Source organism: Fundulus heteroclitus, chromosome 5 (genome assembly GCF_011125445.2).
Source record: "Fundulus heteroclitus isolate FHET01 chromosome 5, MU-UCD_Fhet_4.1, whole genome shotgun sequence".
NCBI lineage: Eukaryota > Metazoa > Chordata > Actinopteri > Cyprinodontiformes > Fundulidae > Fundulus > Fundulus heteroclitus.
This window is the reverse complement of record NC_046365.1, coordinates 39,513,930-39,529,762: the sequence shown is the minus strand read 5'-3', so window position 1 is coordinate 39,529,762 and position 15,833 is coordinate 39,513,930. Positions and strand designations below refer to the sequence as shown.

Here is a 15,833-nt window from a genome sequence, read left to right as displayed (position 1 = left end):
CAACTCCTCGCACATTGACTGGAAGATCAAACCGCGTCAGTCTTGTCTTCATGCATCATTCTCGGCGTTAAAAGGCACATCACCTTTAATCCACTCAGTGACACTGTCAGATCCTGACCACTTCATCCTGTAGCCTTAATTAATTGGTTCAATAACAGATCTGTTCCAGATCACTTTTATTTTCTCCTCAACCAGTGACATTGGCTTACACTGCAATGATTTGATATAAGGGAGAACACTAATTAACTAATTAGCTTTTATTGATGGCCTTGTTGGGAAGTCGGGCAGAAAAACAAAAAGACACTTTAGTGTCTGTTCTTCTGACAGATGTAGCAGGTAAGACACATAGAACTTTATTAATTAACATAAATAATCTCTCTTAGTCTAACACAATAAAGCAGTCACATAATCTCTCAAAAATCAAAAGTGATTGATTTTTATCACAAATTTAAAGAAATAAACATTTTGTAAAGTTGTTAGACTGTAATTATGATCAGCAAAATTATTACATTCAACCAACAGTAATATAGAGGAAAAATACTGGGAATAAATAATCGATCTGGTCAATAATTCATTTTCTTATAAATGACCCTAATGTCTATTTCCAAAGATGCTCAAATTAATTCTACTACTAATACAAGAGAAGTTTTGCTAATAATAAATAAAAAATTCACAAATTTAAATCATCCAAATTGATTTAACTGTTTAAATTTTATCACAAGTCTAATAACAAAAGTTAAAGTTAGTGGATCGTAGACTACAGAGGGGGAGAAAAAAGAAAATCTTCTAATTTAAGTAAAAGAACCAGAATGCCTCACAGTAGCCTGGATCTTGTTGTGTCGCCTCCCGTAGAACCGCACCAGATCTCTGGACCTTTGGTTCTGACCAAAGGTGTGTAGTAACTAGTTACATTTACTCAGTTACAGTTACAGTTGAGTGACTTTTTGAACAAAATGTACTTTTATTAGTTTTACTGCACTGTACTTTTTACTTTTTCTTGAGTCATATTATTACTCAGGTATCGCTGCTCTTACTTGAGTAAAAGTTCGGGCTACTCTACCTACTGCGAGTAACTTCATAAATAAAGAACAAACTTGTTTTAACAAAAGATATGCACCAGAGAGACAAAAACATAGAATTCATGTTCTAGTGAGACTTTTTATTTTTACACAACACATTTTTAATCCTTAAATTTTCTTAAAAATTGATGGTGCGCCTTATAATCCGGTGTGCCTTATATATGATTAAAGATGTGCTTACTGGCCGATTTTATGTGGTCTTGGGAAGAATATGTAATGCGCCTTATAATCCGGTGTGTCTTATATGTAGACAAAGACATATACGTAAATTGACGGTGTGCTTCATAGTCCGAAAAATACGGTATTGTTATTTTCTATCTGCTGAGCTCTTTGAGCCATTTAGAAATCAAATGAACGTACAGTAAACAGTAGATAGTGTCACTGGAAGTACTTAAGTCCTGGTCTTAACCCGGAGGAGAAGTTCCACCTCGTCGCCAGTCTAAATAAAAGCTTGTTTTCTTACTCCAGCAGTGATCGCTGTCGCCATTCTCCTTCTTGCTCTTCCTACAGCACTTCTCCGTGGTACAGCTCCACCCACAGGCGTGGCATATGTATTACAACGCTTATCACGGCTTTTTCAGCTTCAGGTGGTTTGATCATTACACTCAAACTTTTCTGTGTGGCTATCTCAGTTTGGCTTTGTTCGGCTTCGCATGGATGTGGCCTGAAACAAGAACTAATTGACTTAAAAACAGCTTCTTTCCCAAAGCTGTGAGGCCTATCACGCACTGCTGAAACTGAAAAAAAAAAAACATCAGCCCTGTTCTCATGATGCTCTCCAGTGTCAGCTGCTGCTGCTGCCAGTCCTTCAGGAAGCTGGTGATCCGCTGACAGGCCAAGGCTTGTACTCTGAGCTTCTGGTGGAAGATTGATGGGGTTGAAGGCCGAGCTGAAGTCCACCATCAGGATCTTGGTCTACCTCTCTGGGTGGTTGGGGTGGTGCAAGATGAAGCGTTGTCCCAGTTTGACTGGGACATCTGCAGACTTGTTTGCACGGTAGGCAGACTGGAGGGTGTCCAGTAGGGGGCGCGTTATCTCCTTTGGATGCTTCACCACCAGATGCTCAAAGGATTTTATATCCACAGACATCAGGACGTCATTTAACCCCATGATGGTGTGTATCTTGGAGACCAGGAGGATGGAGAATCATTTGAAGCACAAGGGACCCTCACACAGAACCAAATGAACCAAATGAAGATGGGGGGGGCTATTTGGTCAGTGGAAGCACTCAAGCATCAGGGAGAAACAGCTTTCCTGGTCTTTTGACACTGAATTATTTTCAAAAAAAAGTAAAAAACTGGACTTGTTTTCCGTAGTTGAAGACGTTTCGCTTCCTCTCCAGGAAGTTTTCTCAATAGGGTGTTTTCACTGACGTCACTGGCCAACTTCCGGTCCGCCATATTGGGTGGCACACTTCCTTATCTCTAGTTGTCTTACACGTATTATCGTATCGCGAATGGATAAGTACGCCAGCACGCTAGAGCGACCAGATAAGGACGTATATCTGAGGAAATGTTCCGTGATCGACCATATGGACCCGTATGCCCTCCACGGTGCCTTGTTTAGCCGTAATCCAGATGATCGGCCAAATGTAGAGCACGGCGACATAGTGCATTACCTGGTGTTCGGTGAAAACCCTCTGCACACTCTTGAGGAAATGAGAGCTTACAAGGATCTAGAGGCTCACAACCAGTTCACATCTGGTTATGTACATCAAGGAAATCGCCATCATACGTGGACGGGTGAGTTTTAATAAGATGGTAAAAATGTAAACAATCCGACGCAAATGTGTTGGGCGGTGCGCGAAGGCGCTTGGCTGCAAGGCCGATCGACGCCGCTCGCGGCTTTAATTATTTAAGCAGAACAATGACCAGTGCAAAATTAAGTTGTATTTACCGTATTGGCGCCGGTAGGAGCTGCAGATCATAAAGCCAGCAAACAGTGGGAACACAGCAACTCGTTCAAAGGTAAGCTGCGTTCAGACGGGCTCTGGCCCATGCTAGTTTAGTAGCTGCTAACCGCCAGTGCTAACAACCACTCGCGCATGTAATGTACTTTTAACTTGCTGCTATGTGTTTCAAACGTTTAGAACACACTCTCATTGACATCGGGATACTGTGGAAAGTTATGTTCGGTCTTACAGCCGCGATCCAAGCGAGCCGACGATCTCTTTATCTCTGTAACTCGTTCAAAGGTAAGCTGCGCTCAGCCGGCTCTGGCTCATGCTAACCGTTAGCGCTAACAACCACTCGCGCATGTAATGTACTTTTAACTTGCTGCTATGTGTTTCAAACGTTTAGAACACACTCTCATTGACATCGGGATACTGTGGAAAGTTATGTTCGGTCGACTTACAGCCGCGATCCAAGCGAGCCGACGACTCTTTGTTATCGCTAACAGTTGTTCTCCGTGGTTGCGCCTCCAGGCAGGAAAGCGGTGGAAAATTAATCTGTTTCTATGTTTTTCCCATGGCGATCATGTGTTGCGCTGTTACAGCCCACAATACAGCAACGGTTTACCATGGTTGAAATCAAGTTAAGGTGAAATTAATCAAATTAAAACACGGCTGAGAGAGGGAGTACAGTATGCGGTAGTAATAGGCAGTAGAGGCGGCGGAGGCAGTCAACACGACAGCTGCGGAAAGTCATAACGCCCAAGCCCTATTATTAATATATTCTTCTTATATGTTTTAAATACTTAACAGTTAATTACCTGTGACAAAGTGAGCACCGCAGACTCTGGCGTATTCCAGCTTAACACCGTCCAAATCGGACCTGGATATCCGTGTCAGCCATAGGTGACAGCGTTGTTCAGACAGCTGTTTTTTTTTTTTTCACACTGATTCACTATTACGGCATAGTAGGCGATAGAAAGAGCGTTGTTCTCCACCTCCACGGGCCGTGCAACCAACCATTAAACACGTTTTCCCCATTGTTCACTTCCAATACTGCCTAAGGCGTCATACAATGCAGGTCAACGGTGCGAAACGACTGCCACCCAATATGGCGGACGCGCTGAGTAGTCACGTGAGCGTGACGTCAGCTGAAAACCCCCTATTCAAAAAGTCTGGAGTAATGTGGAGTAACAAGCTTTATACTACTGCCAAACAAAGGCCTTGCAATGGCTTAGATAACATGCAGATTCAACAGAAACAGGACCACCCCTTAGTAATGGGCGGTCGTTAAAGACATTAAGCCAGCAGATTGGACCGAAACTGGTCCACTCCTCTGTAACGAGGAGTCGTTAGGGTTGTTATTGCTTTGGCTTAAAGGAACGATGTTTTGATCACTCGTATGAGGGTGAGAATTGAGGTGATGATTGGCTGGAATTAATTCTATAGCTGTGTTGTAAGTTTACCACTGAAGGAGCCTATTCAGGTTCATAAAAACATCCAAGCAATAAAGATTCAAGACGCCATCATCATGGGCTAAGTGGTTATTCTTCCTTATTCCAACATATGAATCCAGCAAGGACACATTTAATGGCCTTGGCAAAAGCCATTAAATGTTGGGGAAGTCAGGTAAGGTCACATGTGCTGTTTTAAACGCAATTAATAATTATCTTGATTTGTCATTGCAACCCAGATTCCAATGAAATTCATCCAGCCTCTCCAGGATGGAAGTGCCCTGCTCTAACCACCAGGCCACCCCCCCCCCCCCCCCCCCACACTAATAGCCCAGTCTGTGTAACCTGAAGGCCTATGTATGTTTTTATTGTCTTTTTCTTTGCCTTCTTAGTTTTGGGGTTAGGTGACGCCTGTAGATCGGGAATCGGTGGGAATTCAACATTATTACAGAAACGGTAAAAGGCCACAGCGTTTTAGTGGAGAGGACCCAGTGTGACCCAATCCGAGTGATGTGGGGTTGAAACTCTCACTCTGAAATCACACTAACGAAAGGGGGCAGATGAAAGGAGCGGGGCCTTTGAGCTCCTTCCTATGAGGAGTCATGGGAGGGACGTTAATGTATGCGGCGGTGCCAGAACCTCCTTCAACTGCAGGTGACTAGGGAGCCACCACGTCTTCTTATCAAGGTAGTGCTGAGGTGCCAACTCCCATGCCACTAACGCAGGAGCTGGATAATTGTCTCTCAGCCTGGTTATGTACCCAACGAACACAGCAGCCCTCCTGTCCTATTTGGTGCTCCGTGTGATTTAATGTGACATGTAAGGAAGACAAAAGGCCAGGCTAATTCAATGTAACAAACTTCCCAGGGCAAGGCGTCAACGCAAAGCAAGGGAGCGGCACACTGTCCTCTTTCTTTCTGCTTCCCCTTCTGTAGCTTCGCTTTTTTCCTGTCCTCCTTTAAAAAAAATCCGACTGTCCTGAAATGTCAAGGTCCTGAATATTTAATGCTTGCTGCTCCTTGGACAAATTATTTTGGTCGTCTTGTCATGAATCCTTAAAAAACAGAGAAGGAAGTGCAGAAAGTTTTCTATTGTTTTGTTTTGCCCTCTGCAAATAGGTGAGCAGAGGTACTTCAACCTTGGCAGGCAGACAGTGACACAAAAGCTTAAACGTTGTGTTTGTGCATTAAAGCAGGAAGACTTTTGCATGCGTTCTGTTTTTTGGTTTTTTTTTGTTTTTTTTTATCATCTGAAATCAGATGTTTGCCATTGCTATCATTGATGTTTCCGGAGTAAGGCAGCATGTATGTCCGTGGAGAATAGAGGCGCTCTGAGGAAACACAGAGGAGTACAAAGGAACGCAGCCTGGGGCAATCTGCTCACCTGGGATTCAAGCACTTCTCCTGGTTTGTTTAAGATCCCCGGAGAAAAGCTGCCCATAGTCAGAACTACCGTGTGCCTTTGAAGACGTTTTTCACTTTCCTTACGGGCTCCCGAATAAAACAATTCTTCCTTTTAATCTGAAGTTAAAGGGGCTTTGGCTGATAAGGCTTTTCAAAACAGGAGGTGAGTCTAAGCTGGGAACATTTTTAAGGACCACTGAAAACAGCATTCAGGCTGTGATTGACTAGAGAAGAAGAAAACCCGAACCTCAGGAGGGAAATTAGACCTTACTAATGTTAATTGATTTAATTTGTCCCCTTTATTATAATTCTATTGATTGCCTCGCCAGGATTTGACACAACGTGTCACAATAACGAGCTTTGTTCCTCTTTGCAGAACTGCTGCAGAAAATGGCAGAGGAGCAGCGGGTCAAAAGCAGCACTCCGAGCAAGCCTTCTCTTTCTTCGAGCCGACTGAAACAGTCTTTTAAAAAGGTACGGCACCGTGCCATCTCTAAGTGCTCTGTGTCATTACCAATAAAAGAAACCCGACAGAGCCATCTCCCGCAACGTGTCTCCTGGAAAATTTGGCTTTGCTCTTTCAAGGAAGATTTAAAGGTCTTTTATCACTTTGTAGTTATTTCAAAGTCAAGTGTCAGCTGGTAAGTACTTTGTTTTTCTCAGCTTTACAAAGAAGAACTCTATAAATAGCCAGAAATATTACATGTTTCCCAGGAAATGGTGTTTTGCTATAAATTTCATAGTAGAGGTGTTAGCAGGTTGCATTTGTTTTAAAATCCTGCTTGCACGAGGTTCTAAGATGCTTCAGTTCTGCTCATCGTGACAGTGAATCATCACAACTGGTGATAGCTGTCTAATTTTGTTTGAAAGTTATCGGGCTTTACCAGCAGGAAGAGTGTGAGAACCAAATAAAAGGGGAAAAAATGCCTGGAGGCACAAACCCAGCAGGCAGCCCCTGTTCTCTTAAACAGTTTCCACTGAAGATCTAACAAAAAGAGTAAGAGTGCCTGCTTGGTGTCTATTTAACGCACATCAGGGTAAGGCTGCAGCAGTCAAATGTCCTCACCCCCCTCCCCCCCCACCCCACGCAGCAATCTAAAGAATTAAAGATTATTACCGTAATTAGTGTTGGCTGTCACTGTTTACATTAAATAATACTGCGTATTTTTCAGTGACTTTATAAAAGCCTTGGTTGTTTGTACCTGTAATACTTTATTGGCTGGTTTTGCTGTTCTTTTTATATCTCTCTCTGCAGGTGTAGAAGCAGACTCTAAGGATGTTATCTTGTACTCTGTTTTCCCTCTACTCTTTATTTTTGTCACCTTTTTTTCTCCCTTTTAGCATTTTATCTCATCCTTTCCTTCTCTTCTACCTTCCCATTTTTGTGTCCATTGAACATTAAAGGAGGCCCAGAATAATATCTAATAAAGTTTTTTTGTATTTATTATCGAGCGGAGCACTATAGCGAATGTAATGCTCCTCTTGTGAAAGTAAATCTGTTTGGCTCTTTTTGGCATTAAGACAGCAATTCTTAATGTTACACTACCAGACAGGACACATTAAAAAAAAGAAAAAAATTAAAGATTACAGCGTCTGTTGATAAGAGGGAAACCAGAGACATCCTTGGTTTAATGTCAAACTGCTTTTATTCATTCTGCAGGAAAACAATAACAAGGAATTGTAACCATGATTTGAATTCCCAGAGAGAGACATTTAAAATTTTTATATAAACGATGAAGGAATAAATAGATATATTAGGGTGTGTAATGGCTTAAGGTTTTCTGTACATTTGTAGAAACACACATCATAGTTGTACTGTTTAATATTTCAGTATGAAAATCAGTTTTCTCTCTGCACTCAACCTTCCTGTTGTCTGCTGACAGTCCTGCTCTCTTATAGCTTGCAGATAAGTCTCAGGTCAGAGAAAATAGAAACGACTTTGATTCTTCCTCACAACAACATCGATACCAAGAGCTTTGCATGGAGTTTATTTGAACCTGAGCAGTTTTTGGTAGAAAGAAATATGAAACCATAAGTTGGTGCGCTGAAATAACCTGTTGTACTCTCACTGCTTTCATGTAAAGCATTTAATGAACAGAAAAAAACATTTTTACTGCTGTGACAGCTCAGTGTTGTTTATTGGTACATAATCAGTAAGGGTTACTATCCTGATGCTTTTCCCCCTATAACCTTTACAACTGCTAACCACTTCAACATATTTCAGTGTTTAAAAAAGAAAACTTAATATGGAAACATTTTGAGTTATCTAAAGAATACAAATCTGAACAACAAAGCGAATTCTAACAGCAATCAGTATTTTGAGTTACTGCCCTATAACTCAGGTATAAATACAACCTTGGTAAATAAATTGAAAACAAGTTAACTTAAATTCTTTTATTAGAAACTTAACTCTCTAAGATCCAGATTTTAAACTGGGACTTTGATTCTCTACCTGGGTTGGATTTTAATGCTAAGCAAGGTGTTAAAAGCTGAAATAGTTGTTTTTGTTGTTTTATCCAAGAATCTGCTTTGAAAAATCTGCGTTTAGTCTAAAATAATCCGGTCCTGATTTCACCGTTTGAGACAGAGCTGATCAAATTTGAAAACAGCACAACGTTAATGAATCAGTAGCAAACTTTAGCTTTGTGCTTGATTTGTGAAATGGACAAATAACAGAAGCTCAATACGGCAGGAAATGTCCGGAATATTATAAAACCTGCTAGAAAAATACAGACTTAGACTTACACAACTTTATTTGTCATTTTGTATGCACAGAGTGCGTACAGAACGAAATTTTGTTGCATACGGCTTGTAAAATACAGTAAATTAAATTACAGTATGAGGTGCAGCAGTGATTTAAAAGTAAACAATTGAAATGTAAACAATGAAGGAGAAAGTCACAGTGTACATGTGAGTATTTTTAAAACCATTTGTATGTGCAGAATTGATTGTGCAAAAGAATGCATTTAGAAACTAAGAGTTTGGCAGCATTTGTAATGCTAGATAGAGATGCAGAAACTGCAGAAACAGAAACTTGGGTTTAGAAAAGCTGGAAGTGTTGACGTGGAAAATGGGGACGAACCATGTCGATATGTTTGGTGATTCTCTACCTGGGTTGGATTTAGATGCTAAGCAAGGTGTTAAAAGCTGAAATGGTGGTTTTTGCTGTTTTATCCAAGAATTTGCTTTGAAAAATCTACGTTTAGTCTAAAATAATCCAGTCCTGATTTCGCCATTTGAGACAGAGCTGATCAAATTTGAAAACAACACAACATTAATGAATCAGTATCAAACTTCAGCTTTGTGTTTGATTTGTGAAATGGACAAATAACAAAAGCTGAACACAGCAGGAAATGTCCAGAATATTATAAAACCTGCTAGAAAAATACAGAAACTTGGGTTTAGAAAAGCTGGAAGTGTTGACGTGGGAAATGGGGACAAACCGTCCTGATATGTTTGGTGATTTCAGGTGAAAGAGCTGGAGCAGAGGATGATGTCTTTGGAGGAGCAGACAAACGTGCTGAGAGAAGAGAAGGAGCAGATACTTCAGGCCAACGAAGACCTGGACCACAAGTGCCGAAGGCTCCAGGCCTTAATCGATCATTTGAGAAGGCAGGAAACCGAAAGAGAGGAGCAGGCCCGAAGCCGGTCTCTTGCCCAGGATGAGCAACACCGCGGTGAGATCACGGCTCTAGAAGCCCGGCTGGCAGCATCCCAGAAAGAGATCACCAGGCTCAATCATCAGCTGCTGAGGCTGAGGCAGGAACTGGGTATCGTGAGAGCAGCCAGGGACTTCTACAGGAGCCGAGCAGCAGGACCGGCACGGGCAGCTGGGACTGCGAACAGCATTAGCGGCAAGGTCAAACTCAAGACAAGCTGGCACAGAGGTCCTCCACGCAGGCGCACCCACCCAACAGTCAGCTCCAATCAAGCCATCAGCTGGCAAGGCCGCAGCCCCAGTCCCACTAAGGACGAGTGGGAGGACATGAGTGCTGCTAGGTAATGATGCACGGGCACACGCACAGACACTTATTCTCTGATCCAAACACCCCCCCCCCCACCCCCCTCATTATTTCTAGGCTGCTAGAGCCGAGAGGACGGGCTGGCTGAATTGTGGGGATACGGCATCAAGGGGGACAATGTGCATATGCAAAGCGTAAGCAAATGGCTGATTGAATTTCATTGTCTGTCTAGTTGGTATTCAGAAGCCAAAACAAGAATGTGAGCAAGAATGATAGAGAGAAGGAGAGAGGAGGGAGAATCTACTGTCAGATCCTTTGAAATATCCTGGGACGACTTGCTCGGAGCTTATTGACTGAAATTTGCATGCAAAATTAGCCACCTCTCTGCACAAAGTTGAACCGATGCCAGAAAAGCCCAGGGATAAGGGGGCTGCCAGAGCCTTGATACCTTCCAGTGATGCCATTTTCATGCACTAGTCACGCCACCCCGAAATTGACAGTTTGGCAGTTTGATTTAATTTACTGGTTCTTTGCATATTTACAAACCCCCCCTGACAGCACTAAGGATCCCCTTGCAAGGACCCCCCCCCCCCCTCCCTTCCCCCAGCCCCCTCCCATTCACACACACAACCAATGCTTGGAGGCTTACCCCACCTTGTGTCTAGTTATGCTGGTTATCTCCTGGCATGTCAGTTTGCAGATGCATGTGTGCGCGCTGTTCAGGTTTCCTCCAGCCGCCCCTTAACCACCTCCTAACGCACGGCCTCTACTCTCTGCTTGCCTTAATTCTGTTAGATAAATTTTGAATGACCCATCTCGGATCGGTACCAGATGTCTACAAGATGGTTAACGGCCTCTGAATTAACAACCATCGGCTGTAATTATTTCATGTGTGTTTTTTTATGCGAAAATAAGCCACTGAGCCATCTACTGAATGGCGGTTGGGTTGATTTTTAAACACATTCCTCCCCTTCCTTTATGCGCCCCTCATCCCTCAGCCCTGCTTACTCACCATCTCTTCCCCAACTAATTCATCACACCGTAATCCTCCCCAGCTCTATCCGCAGGAGGCCATTTAACAGGGACTGGGTGCACCGATGCCCAGCTTTCCTAATACGCCTCTATGTGGCTAATAAGCAGCAGTCTAATAAACGCTTTACCTGAGAGCAGGATCTAAGCGGATTTGTGAACAAGGGGGTTTAAACCGAGATGTTGTCTTATTCAAGGCACCTGTCAACCCATTTGATAACCTTCTCTGTTTCTGATGTTCCAGGAATCCTCTAAGTGCCGTCAGAAATTAAGTCCAAATAAAGATGTCACAGCTATTATAGATTTGAACAAATCCAAACAGCCTTGCAACAATTTGCATAAGTTTTTAACATTTTGTCACCTTAAATCCACAAACTATGATTGCATTTTATTCAGATCGGAACACAATGCAGTGCATAATTATGGTGTGGAGGGATTGTTTTATTTTATTTTTACTAATAAAAAGAAGAAAACTTTGGCCGTTAATTTTGTATTCAGGCCCCCTGAGTGAAAACTGTAGAAGCAGTTTTCGATGCAGCTACAGCTTTAAACCTTGTGGGCTGTGTTCCTGCCAGCCTTTCACACCTAGAGACTAAAGTTCTGCTTATTCTTCGCTGAAATTTCCAGATTCAGTTGAATTGGATTAGGAGAACCTCTGAACGTCGGTTTCTAATCAAGTCTTGATAGAGATGTTCTATTTAATTGTGGAATCTGGGCTTGTACCAAATAAACATGATTGCATCTAAACTCTCTCCAGAGCATGATGCTGCCTCCTCCATGCTTCAACATGGGGATGGTGTGTTACTGTTGTGTTTTCTGGATCACGTACACTTTACCATAGGATCCCTATATTCACTCGGTCACCTGCAGGGTTTGTGGCAAACTGCATACAGGACTTATAATGGTGGCTTCCTTTTAACGGTTACAGATGATTGCTGTCCTGCACACGTTCTCCCACCTGCGCTCTGGGCCTCCGGTCCTTCGGATTTACCGTGGGCCTCTTGGCTGCTTCTCTGATTAATGATCTTCTAGCTCAGCCCGTTATATTAAAGGATCTGAAATCCAACCAAATCCACCTCGGGGACGTCAAGAATTTAATCTTTGCTGTTCAAAGATGATGTGGATCTGTTGGCTTCTTCAGGCCACGACCTTCGACGGTTCGCTGCTGAGTGTGAAGCTGCCTGGATGAGAGTCGGCGATGGTGATCGATAGGAAACAGTTGGGCTGGCCCGTCTGCGTTGGGGGGGCGGGGGGGTATGTTAACTATTGTGGTAGAAATGTGGTTGCGGCAGCATCCAAAATGCAAGGATTCGATTTACAGGTGCGTCTTATGTTAGGACTCTCAACTAGGCTCCTGAGATATGTTTCAAGACCCAAAGAACTAGATTCCAGGTACAAACTGTCGAAATGAGCTTCATCTGCACGATGACTGGACGGAGCCTTAGAGGTAGAATGAGGGGGACATTTTTCAGATCTTATGGGAAATTATTACGTCCCATTGGGAGGAGACCCCAGGGAAGACCCAGAACTCCCTGGAGGGACTGTATTTAAATTCATTCTGGCCTGGGACGACTTTGGAATATAATATAATAAATGGATATGTACCACAGGCTTTTAAAAGTAGCTGTTATTAAACTTTTACTCAAGAAACCATCTCTTGATCACGATAACTTAAACTACAGACGTATATCTAATCTTCTTTTCCTATCTAAAATTCTCGAGAAAGTAGTTGCTAATCAACTTTGTGAACATTTACAAAGTAATGACCTACTTGAGGAGTTTCAGTCAGGCTTCAGAGCTCATCATAGCACTGAAACAGCTCTGGTGAAGGTCACTAATGATATTCTCATGGCCTCAGATAATGGACTTGTGTCTATACTTGTCCTGTTAGATCTCAGTGCTGCGTTTGATACAGTTGATCACAATATTCTCCCACAAAGACTTGAGCATACTGTAGGGATTAAGGGGAAAGCATTAGGCTGGTTTAAATCTTATCTGTCAGACAGATTCCAGTTTGTTCATGTTAATAATAAATCTTCTTCAAACTCTAGGGTCACTTGTGGAGTACCACAGGGTTCAGTCCTTGGACCAATTCTATTTACTATATATATTCTTCCGATTGGCAAAATTATCAGACAGCATGGGATTAATTTCCACTGTTATGCTGATGACACTCAGCTATATTTATCCATAAATCCTGATGAATCCAATCAGTTACTTCGACGGCAGTCATGTCTTGATGACATCAAAAGCTGGATGACTTTAAATTCCCTGCATTTAAATTCTGACAAAACAGAAGTTATAGTCTTTGGACCAGAGTCCTCAAAAAATAAAGTTCTTAATCAATCACTTAATCTGGATGGCATTAACTTGGCCTCTGATAATAAAATAAAAAATCTTGGTGTTCTTTTTGACCAAGACATGTCATTTAAATCCCATATTAAACAGGTTTCCAGAGTTTCCTTTTTTCACCTCCGGAATATTGCCAAAATTAGAAACATTCTGTCCAGGAGTGATGCTAAAAAACTAGTCCATGCATTTGTTACTTCAAGGCTGGACTATTGTAATTCTTCACTATCAGGAAGTCCAATAAATGCAGTTCAAAGTCTTCAGCTGATCCAAAATGCTCCAATTTTAGCTTCCCTTCATTGGCTTCCTGTTAAATCAAGAATAGAATTTAAAATTCTCCTTCTAACGTATAAAGCCCTTAATAATCAAGCTCCATCATATATCAGAGCTCTGATTACCCCGTATGTTCCTAACAGAGCACTTCGCTCTCAGACTGCAGGTCTGCTGGTGGTTCCTAGAGCCATCAACAATGCAGACGACTCTCCACTGTCGCTTCATGCATGCTCAGTATGAGGGATTGCTGCAAAGCCATCAACAATGCAGACGACTGTCCACTGTGGCTCTACGCTCTTTCAGGAGGAGTGAATGCTGCTTGGAGAGACTTGATGCAACCTGCTGGGTTTCCTTAGAGAGGAAACTTTCTCACCAACCTGGAGGATCTGATGGAGTCTGACTTTGGAAAGAGCCTTGAGATGACATGTTTCATGAATTGGCGCTATATAAATAAAATTTAATTGAATAGTGGATGGATGGATGGATTTATACTGAGATTGAATTATACACTGGCATACGCTAATTACTAATGTAACTTCTGAAAATAGTTTGCACTGGATTTTGTTTCAGTTAATTTACTTCTAGTTGTAAATAATGAAAAGGTTTGTGTATATATATATATATATATATATATATATATATATATATATATATATATATATATATATATATATATATATATATATATATTCTTACGACAAGTAGTGATATAAAATCATGGTGAGACTAATTTTGTGTGCAACTTTTCCAATTAATATAGAATTACTGTAGCTTTGAGTCAGCCCAGTCCTGTTGCTTAAAGTTGTTGTTTTTTTCTCAAATGAAAGCAACTGTGACTTCCCTGACAGTGATTAGTAATCCTCAGCAAGTCCCAGAGCCCCCACCAGGCTGGACTCTACCCAGCCTTGTCATCTTCCAGTTAGAGCCCCTTCTCAGTGGTCTTTACCTCTGCTGCTTCTCCCAGGCCCCACCTTAATAAACCCGCCAGCGTAAATGTCACTGGCTTCCACCTTCACGTCAAAGGTCACTGTCAATAGACCTGTGTGTGGGTGGGTGTGTGTCTCATGAAGCCCTCACCGTGCTTCTATCAGATGCAGGTTTGCTCCGCTCAGCCATGCCTCTCACACATGTCTGTCACACTCGGAGGGCTAATGAAGGCCACAGCCACTCTCATACATGTTGATGCATTCACCGACAGCATCAGACATCGCAGCTTTTCACTTAATTTACGCCCACATTTACACTTCCAGCTCAGAAATTGGACAGGACATTGATTTTCTGTTGGATGGAGGGGAGGGGGGGGTGCACATATTTTTGCTTGATGTCAACTAAATCAACCATAAAAGGTAAATTGGATTCTTCCTTTTTTTTTTCATCCAGGGGTGGTACTTTCAGAACCAGAGTGGCTGGTCCAACTTTTGGTAGTAATAAACTTTCCCTTTCTCTGCAGTGACAGTGGTGAGGAGTACTCGGATAGTCTGAGCAGAGCGTCCTCTGGGACAGAGCTTCACAGACGGGAAGCTATTAGAAAGGTTGGTCCTTAATAATTTGTTGTTTTTGTTTCAAAGTTCACATTTCCAATCAGATCGGACCAACTAGCAGCACTTTGAATCGTCTTGTTACTGAAAAGTGCCTAGATTTGTTTCCCATGCTGACTACATCTCCAGCTGTACGATTATGATTAGATTTATGTGCAATTAAATTAGAAAATAGTTTAAAAATGTATTTGGGTTTTGTTTTGTGAGATTTTTTTATTTATGTTGCTTACAACAACTGAAATGTCCCACAAAAATTAGCTTATGTAGAATATCGTGAAAAATATCATTCATTTAAAAACGTGAAACTCATATATTAGACTCCTCTCACCTGGAGAGAAATATGTCGTCCTTTTATTTTTTGTTATTTTGATTATTATGGCTTCAACGTTCAGTGTCTTTATTAGAGAACATTAAATAAGATCAATAAAAAAGGAAAAGCATTTTCATTTCTATGCTCTCAGTATTTGGTCTAGTCACGTTCACCCGACCACACTCCCAAACCCGGACACATTCAATTACAAAAACGGGAGTTTCATTGTCTTTCCTTGGAATATTTATTCCTGTGGCGGCTGTAAGCTGAAATTAAATTCACAACCTACTCATCACTAGCTGAGATCACAAAGCCTGAGAGACGCGGCGTAAAACTATATCTGCCTGAACTCGGTGCTGCAGTTTAGTTCAACAAACGGGTCCAATTCGTATTAAATTATCCAGAATGTGACTTTGTCATATCGCTGCATTAGGATCTAGTCACATGCAGTCATATTCAGTCCTGATTATAGGACAGTGCAATCAAATTCAGTTATTATAAAATGTCAGCCGGCAAAAACTTTTGTATGTACAGAAGTCCTCAAC

At 41.8% G+C, this 15,833-nt stretch overlaps 1 protein-coding gene across 1 annotated transcript in view; it reads left to right on the top strand.

The window, feature by feature from the left end:
- The window catches only part of cntln (centlein, centrosomal protein), a 152,410-nt gene that overhangs the window by 76,447 nt on the left and 60,130 nt on the right, over positions 1-15,833 (top strand). Inside the window, exons 14-16 of the mRNA XM_036137579.1 lie at positions 6,204-6,301; positions 9,297-9,826; positions 14,891-14,972. Coding sequence (XP_035993472.1) covers positions 6,204-6,301; positions 9,297-9,826; positions 14,891-14,972 — 710 coding nt within the window. The remainder of the gene's footprint in view (positions 1-6,203; positions 6,302-9,296; positions 9,827-14,890; positions 14,973-15,833) is intronic.